This window comes from Miscanthus floridulus, chromosome 14 (genome assembly GCF_019320115.1).
Source record: "Miscanthus floridulus cultivar M001 chromosome 14, ASM1932011v1, whole genome shotgun sequence".
NCBI lineage: Eukaryota > Viridiplantae > Streptophyta > Magnoliopsida > Poales > Poaceae > Miscanthus > Miscanthus floridulus.
This window is the reverse complement of record NC_089593.1, coordinates 1,475,793-1,486,605: the sequence shown is the minus strand read 5'-3', so window position 1 is coordinate 1,486,605 and position 10,813 is coordinate 1,475,793. Positions and strand designations below refer to the sequence as shown.

General features: G+C 47.4%; 1 protein-coding gene across 1 annotated transcript; it reads right to left on the bottom strand.

Annotated features, from left to right (window-relative positions):
• Positions 1–5,488: 5,488 nt before the first annotated feature.
• LOC136505680 (uncharacterized) lies at positions 5,489–5,854 on the bottom strand. Its single transcript, XM_066500833.1, has one exon. The coding sequence runs from the start codon at positions 5,852–5,854 to the stop codon at positions 5,489–5,491; it is 366 nt and encodes a 121-aa protein (XP_066356930.1).
• Positions 5,855–10,813: the final 4,959 nt, after the last annotated feature.

Sequence of the window (10,813 nt, the reverse complement as noted above, 5' to 3'; positions counted from 1 at the left end):
CAAATAAAAATATTATTTTTCCATCAAATATCATATCACATGAATTTTCATCCAACATCATATTACATAATTTTTCATCCAACATCAGTTAACATACAAAGTGCATACAACCTTACATATTACCACGGCACAAGCCAACAACAAATAGAGATTCCAGTGACGGATTCTCAGTGACAAATAGAGATATCCTGGGTATCCTTTATTTTTCTTGTTGTGGATTTGATTTCGCGGTGGACTGCTGGAGCATTTTCACCTAAACAACAACAAAAAATCAGTTAGCAAAAAATATGCACTATTGTACATCCTTAGGAAATGCTAACCCAAGCCGAGGCTTTTTGAAACTGAAATGGTACAGCATTAAGGCATTAAAGCCCCGGGCTAGGAGCCCGAGCCTGAAAAATCGAAGACCAAACATAGGATTTAGAAGCATGTTAATGGTGCCTAACGCCATGTTTAGTTCACCCAGAATCCAAACTTTGGCACTATGCAAAAAGAAGATTCTCCGTCACATCAAACTTGCGGTATATGCATGGAGTACTAAATGTTGATGAAATCAAAAACTAATTGCATAGTTTGGTTGTACTTTGCGAGACAAACGTTTTGAGCCTAATTAGTCAACGATTGGATAATTATTACCAAATACAAACGAAATGCTACAGTGGCTACGGAATTCAGGCGGCGCCAAGTTTGGACGCAACTAAACGCGGCCTAATACACTTAAGCAGAATTGAAATAGCTTGCAATAGATGCTACATGAGGATATATGTATGAGAGTGGATTTTCTACGACGGAGGGTAGCTGCCCATGGGATGGTGGTAGCTAGCTAACGTCCCGGCTGGATGTTTGACACGTTCACTATGTCTTTGATCGGACGGCAGTTGGTCTCCTCCCAAAATGGCATGTTCGTACGTGGGCAGTATCCACTCGGTGCTTTGTCAGGTCTTGGTCGGGCAGCGCTTGAAAAGTTGGACCACGGTTTCATCTGAGTTTGTGAAAAAACATTCAATTGGGACCATCGTTCTCGCAGCTAGAAATTAATGACCGAGCTAAAAATTAGGCCTAGAAATTAATATTTTGTTAGTGACCGAGCTAACAATTTGGCTTGTGCCAAAATCTGGGTAGTCAAGATGGATGATAGCCAAATCAAATTTTAATAGTATATTTGCATGTACGACATGTATGGTCCATATGTTATTTTTTCTTTAGAGAAATATAGTCGTGTGAGATCTTGTTTTGTAGATAAAATCTTGAGAAACATTATGGTGAAAACAAACTACAAATCGGATATGTGGTTAAATAGATTATTAGGATTTGAAGTTTGATTATCAAAAATTTTGAAGTCCGTGCATACAAGCCCTCCAATCTACAGTATTCAGGAGCACAAGTAAAGTAGTGGTCCATGGCAGCAAGCGAACAGGCCTACGCGTTTCGGTGCGTGGTCGTGTGATATCCCGAAGTAGACAGCGTCTGCCAGTGCAGAATCAAGACACAGCTGCTTCGACATTTTGGTGGCCGGGTAGCTACCACAGCCAGGTAGACAGCTACCACCCGTTGCATATATATATATATATATATAGAGTATATTCAGTAGCCAGTTACAAAATAAGTTATTCTGTAGCCACCTCCATTACGATAATTTTATATACTAATTTACGATAATATCAATACATATTTACGATAGTTGGGTTACTATAACACATGGCGACATTTACCATAACGTTATAGTAAACCACTTAATAAGGAGTTACTATAATCTCGTAAATTAACATAGTAATTATCATAACTCAAAGTGGCTACAGAATAAACTATTCTATAGGCAGCTGCAGAGTATTATATATATATATATATATATATATATATATATATATATATATATATATATACACACACACACACACATTGTCCTGCTGCTAGTCAGACATTCTATGCAGCACAAAAAGAGCAAAGAAAGAAGACCACACTGAGCCCGCCGGTCTTTGAACTTGTCAAATTTCTGTTGTTATTGATGTTGAACTAAATTCATACTCAGAAATACAATTAGACAAGATTGGGCCCAAATAAAAAAGAATTGTGCCAGACTGAACAAACCAGAACTGTACACGTTAATTTAGCAATGTATAATCTAAGGATTCCACTATATCTACTTTTATTAAAACCCTTCCTGCAATTATCAGTACACAAGCACAGTATGCAGAGAGGAACTGAACAGGGTACTGCTTTGCTATTGCAATTAAAGTATGCAGATTCAGAAGAAATTCAGAACCTGAAACACCATTGAGCTGCTGCTAATATAGAAGAAATTCAGAACCTAAAAAAAGCAAGGTCAGTGCTGAAAAGGTTCAGACCTAAGATCAAACAGACCACAAGTGGTCTAACAATATGAAACGGAGCGACTAATGCTGCTTTGTATACAAGATTAAAGTGTGAAAACACAAGTTTAGTGTGAAAACACAAGTTTAGTGGCATATGACCATGAACACGCCAAGTACAATCCGGGGTGACACACTTAACGTCCCACATTGTGGGGTTAGAAATGACCACCATAAACTGCCTCTTTTTGGAAAAAGCCCATCGTCGAACAGCATGTTGCGGATGAACATTGTCATGAAACATCTGCCCGTGTCTGACCTCAATCCTTGAGTACTCCCACGAAGAATGATGACCATCATCGACCGTCATGGCATCATGAGCGATGTGAACCCAGTCCTCAGGGATGTCGGTCTCGTCGTCAAACCTCCTGCCAGCGAATTCATCCACGAAGGCGACGTGCTCCGCATCGTAAACCTCCATCTGTTCGACGATTCTTTCGTCCTCCTTACCCAGGTCAGCTTCTATGGAAGGACCATAATCTTCTGCTTGTCCACCCTCTAACGTGTTCTCAACCGCATGAGGATCGCAAACATAGGTCTGCTCAGCAATTGCCGACTCTAAGTTCTCCTCTGCTGCACCTATGTTGCTACTCTCACCCCTGCATGGCACTGTCCAGGAACTCAACAAGCATGATATTGGCATAGCGACGCTCCAACGCCTTGGACACAAGAAAATGCCACTTCTTCGTGTTACTGGCCTTGTACAGCCCCCACCTCCATCCACTTTCCCGCTTTTTAGGCACCAACATACTAATCCTAAAATGATGCCGGGTGGGAGGAACACCTAAGTGCTCGTGTAGCCAGGATAAAACTTGTTTCTGGCTATAATCTAGTGGCGAATTCAGTTCTATGTCAAACAACGGGAACTCGGTAAGGTCTACCCCGCTGTCCCTATATCTAATTTCACCGTTGCCATAGTAAATCCTGAAAGGGACTAAATCGGTCGACATTCCTGTTCGCATCGTGCAAAATATCGTGTAAGTTAATTGAGACACCCTTAAAATTTATACCCTAAAACTAACCCTAATCTACAACTAGAACCAAAACTAATAACTAATCTAATACAAACCCTAAAACTAGAAAAAAAACCTAATAACTAACCCTACCCTAGAAGAAAAACTATTAACTAAACTAACTAACCCTAAACAGAAAAAATAATAACTAACCCTAAAAGTTAACCTAACCCTAAAACTAAAAGTACTCCTAAAACTAAATCTAGCTAATAAACTAAACTAACAAAATCTAACTAAACTAAAAAACTAAACTACCAAAATCTAACTAAACTAACTAAAAAAGAAAACCCTGGGCCGGCGGCAGCGCTGTGGGGGGCGGCGGCCCGCATGGGCCAGGGGGCCGGCGGCGAGCCAAAGCCACCCGCGCGCCGGAGGAGAAGCGGTGGCCGACGGCGCGCCGGTGCAGAGCGAGAGAGAAAGAGCGAGCGAGAGAGAGAGAGAGAGAGAGAGAGAGAGAGAGAGAGAGAGAGAGAGAGAGAGGGGGGGAGGGAGAAGATGAATGGTTAGATATTTTAGGGCATGTCGGCTATCCGAAGGCTGACAGGGTCCTATTGGCTAACCGGGTGCCGACATGCCTGTCGGGCCGATATGGGTCCACTGGGCTGTCCTATCTGGCTTGGTTAGGTACCTAGTCGGCTTCTAGGTGACCGACAGGGTCCTGTCGGCCCACCAGTTGCCGATAGGGCCCCTATCGGCTAGCCAGAAACCGACAGTACACTATATTTACAATTCTTACAATGTAAATGCTAGATTTGCAATTAATCATTAAAAAATATTATCTAAAAAAATCCTGAGTTTTGTTGACAAAAGGTTTCTGCCAATCTTCTGGGCCTGGGCCGGCCCTGAGCTAGCTCTGCCTGACTGACTGCTTGGTGATACACGTTGTCGCTCGCCGATGGAAAGAGACGTGCTACCTGTGATGCGACCTGCCTCATTGAGCAGCCCAGGGCCCAGAGCAGGCACACATCTGGTGCTGGGCCTGGTCTCTTGCGAGCAGCTTCTACTGCCTTGCCAACAATCCAACACACAAAAGTTTCGTTTTGCATTGATTTCTGGTGAGGACACTTGTCTCCTGGTCTCTGACCGTTGTTCTTCATCTGACTCCATGCATGCATGCATAGGGACTGCAGCGGCTGTAGGGTAGTAATTTTTTTAGAACAAAACTTATGTTGGTACATACGGTACTGTATGGTTTTCTGAGCATAGCACGCTAATACTCCAGGGTAGAAGAAGCTACAAGCTTGTTAATCAGGCACCTTCTCAGTGCTCCATAGTAAAAGGAGCTACAAAAGCCTATTAATAATGGTACCACTGGAAAGAGTAGAAGAGGGGGATCGAGTTTTTTTTTATGTGTCTGCTGCAGTTTTTGCTGCTACTCACTACTGAAAACCCATTCTTTGCCGAGGGCTTCTGGGTTTGCTGAGGGCTAGATTTCGGGCACTCGCCAAAGGCTCTATTTGCCGAGGGCCAGCCCCAGGAGCCATCGGCAAAGATAGGCCCTCGGCAAAGAGGCCTTTGCCGAGGGCCTAGCCCTCAGCAAAGAAACGGCCCTTGGCAAAATAAATCTTTGCCGAGGGCCTCGTCCTCGGCAAATTGGCCCTCGGCAAATATGGCCGGATGGGTCACGGCGGCCACTGGCGCCAGTCTTTGCCGAGTGCCCGCCGTCAGGCACTCGGCAAAGATTTTTTTTATTTTCTTTGCCGAGGGCCATTGGCCAAGCCCTCGGCAAAGATCCCCTTTGCCGAGGGCCAGGCTAGGCCCTCGGCAAAGATTTTTTATTTTTTTTAAATTTTCTTTGCCGAGGGCCATTGGCCAGGCCCTCGGCAAAGGGGAGCCTAGGCCCTCGGCAAAGATTTTTTTTTGGTTTTTTGAACCCAGTTTTTTGTGGTGCTATAATACATTGGGTTCAAAAAAACTGGGTTCAAAAAACCAAAAAAAAATCTTTGCCGAGGGCCTAGCCAATGGCCCTCGGCAAAGAAAATTTAAAAAAAAATAAAAAATCTTTGCCGAGGGCCCTGGATCTGGGCCCTCGGCAAAGGACCCAACCCACCCTAAATCGGCCAGCGGCCTGGCCCAAAATCCCCGCCCACATTTCATACGCCGCTGCTACGCGCCACCGCCGCTGCTCGCCCCACGCCCCGCCGCCCCACCACCACGCCGCTCGACCTCCGCGCCGCCCCTGCGCGCCGCTCCAGCGCCGCCCCAGCGCCGCCCCGCCGACGCCGCCCCACCGCCCCAGAGCCGCCCCGGGGATGCGCCCTGCCTTCCCTCCCCGTCTCGGTCAAGCAAGGGGAGCTCGGCCGCCCCGGCTAGCCCTCCGGCGGCCCCCTGCGCTGGACTTCCCGCCCCCCGCGCCGGCCTTCCCGCCGCCCCGGCCGGCCCTCCGGCGCCCCCCACGCCGGCCTTCCCGCCGCCCTGGCCGGCCCTCCGGCGGCCCCCCGCGCCGGCCTTCCCACTCCCCCGCACCGGCATCCCCGCCCCGACACCAGCCCCTAGGCCACCCCCGTCGCCGGCTGCTGTTGGAGGGGAGGAGGCAGAGGGTGAAGTAGGAGGAAGAAGAGAAGGAGAAGAGGAGAAGGAGGAAGGGGAAGAGAAGGAGAAGAAGAGGAGGAGGAAGGGGAAGAGAAGGAGAAGAAGAGGAAAAGGAGAGAAGAAGGAGAAGAAGGGGAAGAAGGAGAGGACGAGGAGGAGAAAGAGAAGAAGGGAAGAGGAGAAGCGGAGAAGAGAGAAGGGAAGAGGGGGAGAGGAGTACTCCGACGCCGCTTGACCTTGCCGGAGAAGAAAGTAACCCCCGCACCGCGACGCCCGACTCCACCGCAACCCTAGGTAAAACTCTCGTTGTCGGCCTTCCTACCGTATGTGGTTGTGTGGGCCTTCGTGCCGTAAATTGATATGAGGGCCTTCGTGCCGTTGTGGTTGTCGGCCTTCGTGCCGTTGTGAATGTCAGCCATCCTGTCGTTTTTGCAGGTTTTGGAAACCTCCCCGTGCAGGGGAGGTGCTGCCGAAATTTTGAACAAACAATAACCTATTGCCTTTTTATGCAGGAGAAGAGCATGTCGGAGGGGACCCGGAGGACCCCGATCGTCTTCGTTGGCGTCGCAGTTCTGCCTGCACTGCGTCGCCTCGCCACTGCGTCGACTCGCCACTGCCCCGCTAGCCTGACTTCACCGACACCCTAGGTATAAATAATCTCTTTTTCCGCATGTCTATCGTAGCCCACGCGTAACCCAGTTAGGCGTCTCCCGTCCGAAAGAGATACGGTCGTAGGTATGCGGATCTTTGCATATTTGCGACCGTATTGGCAGGAGCGGGTATTGGCGGAGTTTTGGGTAAGTTTCTCTCGCACAACATTGCTTAATACATCTCATTCATTGGTTAAATGTTTTATTGAAATAATGAATGGATACATCGGTTTTGTATGCAGAAAATTTTCAAGACCGAAGAAGGACTTGAGGCCTAGGCGGATCGGGCGGCTGCCGCAGCTTGTAGGAAGTACGTCACCGAGATGCACCACCATGGGCGCATCCAAGCCCACATAGACTACTACAGGTCGGTACTTAAGCAGTCCCTCCCCAAGCCTCAAGCAAGACTGATTACGCTGACCCGGGACCAGTACCTTGAAGTAGGCGAATAACATTCATAATGATTCATTTTGATATTAAGTAGGTTCAATTTCATCTTCTTATATGTCAAATACTCGATGACTTGTAGGTGATTCCCTGGTGATGCCGATCGTATCCCGAGTGCTGGGCCATGATCGTGGACAAGTGGTTATCACAGGACTTTGTTGACATGCACGAGAGGCAGCGGGAACAGCGTCTGATGAGGCAAGGTCCAACTCACCATCAAGGCAGTCGCAGCGTCCCCGGATACAAACAAGCATACGTAAGTGATTTCTTTCATTTATTTTGATGCTCAATTCTGCTTGATTTCTCACCATCTTCTCGTCTTTCTTGCAGGAGGCTGCGCACCCGGGCGAGGAGGTCTCAGAGTTCTCTACGTGGGCTATGTCCCACATGGGCAGGGCATCGTCCTCTGTCCCCTTCGACCCGACTGCCCCGCCCCAGGTGTACTCCGACCCGAACGTGTACACTAAAGTCTAAGAGTACACGTCCTCGGTAAGGGAGATCTATGGGGAAGATTACAATGTGCGCACTGAGCCCATTGATGTAGAGACGATCATGAGGCTCGGAGGAGGCAAGAAGCATGGGCGGCTGTGGATTGCAGACGGCGCCATCGACTCCACCACTGTTCCCTCCCTCGACGCTATCCGAGCACGGAGCACGAGCTCCAGCCAGCCCATACGCACACGGCCTTCTCCAGCACTGCAGCAGGTCCATGCACTCCAGGTAATTCCTGTTTTACTCGTCGTACGTTGATATTTACACACCTAAATTAGATTTGCATTACTGATACATTGGAGTGAAATATTACAGGCCGAGCTGCAAGAAACAAAATGGCAAAGTCAAAGAGCAGAACGCGGAACTGACCGCACAGCTGTAGGCCCAGCAGGTCGCGTTCGAGGCCGCGCGAAAGCAGATAGCGGAGATGATGGTGATCATGCAAAGTCTTGGGCAAGCATCGGGTGTACCTGTGCAGTTTTCAACTCCTCCACCTACTACTCCTGCAGCTACTTCTGTAAGTATGAAAGTTCACTTTTTGCTTGTGCTTTGCATGTATGTCGGCCTTCGTGCCGTTGTGGATGTCGGTGTTCGTGCCGTTGTGGATGTCGGCGTTCGTGCCGTTGTGGATGTCGGCGTTCGTGCCGTTGTTTCTTGCAGGTTTTGGAAACCTCCCCGTGCAGGGGAGGTGCTGCCGAAATTTTCAATTGAGTCTAATCTTTTTGTATTCCTAGATTACTAGATGCAATCTCTAAGTTCCAAAACTGTTTTTCCGGATTACTCACACATACAATCTCTGCTCCTTTGTGCAGCCTCCGTCCGTGGGTTCCAATCATCCCAGTAGTGCGTCACCGGGTGATCCCGCCTTTCCTTCACCACCGTCTCATAGGCTACCTTGATGAGGACTAGTGCTAGGTGATGTGGTTGGACTTTATTGTAATATTTGTGGTTTATGGTTCTGACTTGTGCTTGGATTTCATGAACTTGTCGTAATAAACATGTGAATGATGATGAACATGTGACTTGTCGTTGTAATATATTGTGATTTGTGGTTCACAATTATGGTTGTGATATATTGTGAGAAAATGGGTTCTGTGTGATATATATATGTGATGGTTGATATATATATATGTATATATATAAAATGTTTGTGTCGATGGAATGCAAAAAACAAAAAAAAAATTTAAATTTCTGCCTCTTTACCGAGGGCAATGACCAAGGCCCTCGGCAAAGAAGGGTCCTTTGTCGAGGGTCGTCCCATTGCCCTCGGTAAAGATTCATTGAAAAAATTCTGGAACATTTCTTTGCCAAGGGCCATGGTTGGAGGCCCTCGGCAAAGACTTTTTTAAAAAAATTAAAATTTCTTTGCCGAGGGCCTGCGGGGAAGCCCTCGGCAAAGATTTTTCAAAAAAAAAGAATAATTCTTTGCCGAGGGCCGTCCCATTGCCCTCGGCAAAGATTTTTTAGAAAAATTCTGCAACATTTCTTTGCCGAGGGACATGGTTGGAGGCCCTCGGCAAAGATTTTTTTTTTAAAAAAGAATAATTCTTTGCCGAGGGCCTCCGGAGACGGCCCTCGGCAAAGACTCCGTCCCAGGCGCCGGCGCCGTGACAGTTGCTTTTCTTTGCCGAGTGCCGGTCCAGCCCTCGGCAAAGGTTTTGCCGAGTGCCGGTCCAGCCCTCGGCAAAGACCCTCTTCATCGACTCAAAATTCCCCGAGAGCTCTTTACCGAGGGCCGCTCTCGACAAAGCCTTTGCCGAGGATTAATGGGCCTTTGCCGAGGGCCTCAGGCCCTCGGCAAAGAGGCCGTCTCCAGTAGTGACTTGCTGATAAAGGAGTATACTTCATACTCCGACCTTATGCTGGAGATGGATACGTACGGGTGCCATTTTAACTACCAGTGATTAATTGGTTGGATAAATTAATGAGTCGCTCCACAGCTCAATCCAAGGCTCCATCCCCAAGTCGATCTCCATCATCGATCCTGGCATGTGCGTGCTGAGAGCAAGTATAATAAAGGGCTCTAACCAACCTGAATGCTGAGATGGAGGAGAGAAGAAAGAAGAGAGAGGAGAAGCAGGCTGTAAACTTATAGTTGGCTTGTACACAGAAATTAAGAAACTCTATGAGAAAGACAAATGGACCATGTATTAATTATAAAGATATAACCACTGTATGAGTGGGCTGAGAAGTTTCTGTAAGAATTCATACGGTCAGTAGCCGACCTTGCTTCGTTCTGATGTGTCAGAAAACACATTAGTAGAGAGTACTACTAGCTCAGGAGTCAGGACTGACGAAGTTGATGAAGAGAACAGAAGAGCAGGCCAGCGGTTTTGTCCTGCAGCCGATCGACTGATCCAGCGTGCATGCACCTTTTTTATATATAAAAAATACACCTAAAATAACCAGGAGATAACACCCAATCTCATCTTATATTAAAGTCTCCAGTGAAGGGATCAGTATGTCTTGGCGTGAACTACCAAACCCCTACTGCTGGCCAGTTAAGTTAGAGCGTGTTTAGTTCAAGGAAGTTGGAATTTGGGGGTAATGTAGCACTTTCGTTTTTATTTGGTAATTAGTGTTTAAATATGGACTAATTAGGCTCAAAACGTTCGTCTCGCAATTTCCCACAAAACTGTGCAATTAATTTTTTTTTCGTCTACATTTAATGCTCCATACATGAGCCGCAAACATTCGATGTGATAGGTACTGTAGCACTTTTTGGAATTTAAGGTGGAACTGAACACGCGCTTAGCAATGATATCATCAGCCTGCTGCTTATAGTAGTATTAATCTAACGTATCCCGAGGTATCTTAAAACTTGTAACCATGTGCACGCACGCACGCACGTACAGCGCAGTACGCTTTGCACGTAGGAGTGTCTCCTCCCGTCTCATACTCTCGATCACTAGCTAGGTCAGTACAAGTTGGAGTACGTTGACACGTACGTATATAGGCCACTAGGCAAGCATGCAATGTGCAATGCATGCAGGGGCGAAGCTACGTCGGCTGACCCGAGTGCACCGGCACCAGGGTAAAATCAAAATACAAGTTAACAGGAAGTAAATTTTACCTCTTGTGCACCACCCTGGGCCAAACATGTGCACCACCGTGAGTCCATACTTTGCGTTCACAGGACACAAGCAGGCCAATCTTGCCTTGCGGTCGGCCCAGCTAGGATGTCTAGGAAATAGACTAAATACTGAACGCATGACCCATCGTTTCCTTCGCGTAGAAACTTTGACAGCGACTGTAACTCTACGACGACTATGAAGCGGAGAGCCGGAGTGGGCGAGGCTGTCGCTTCGCC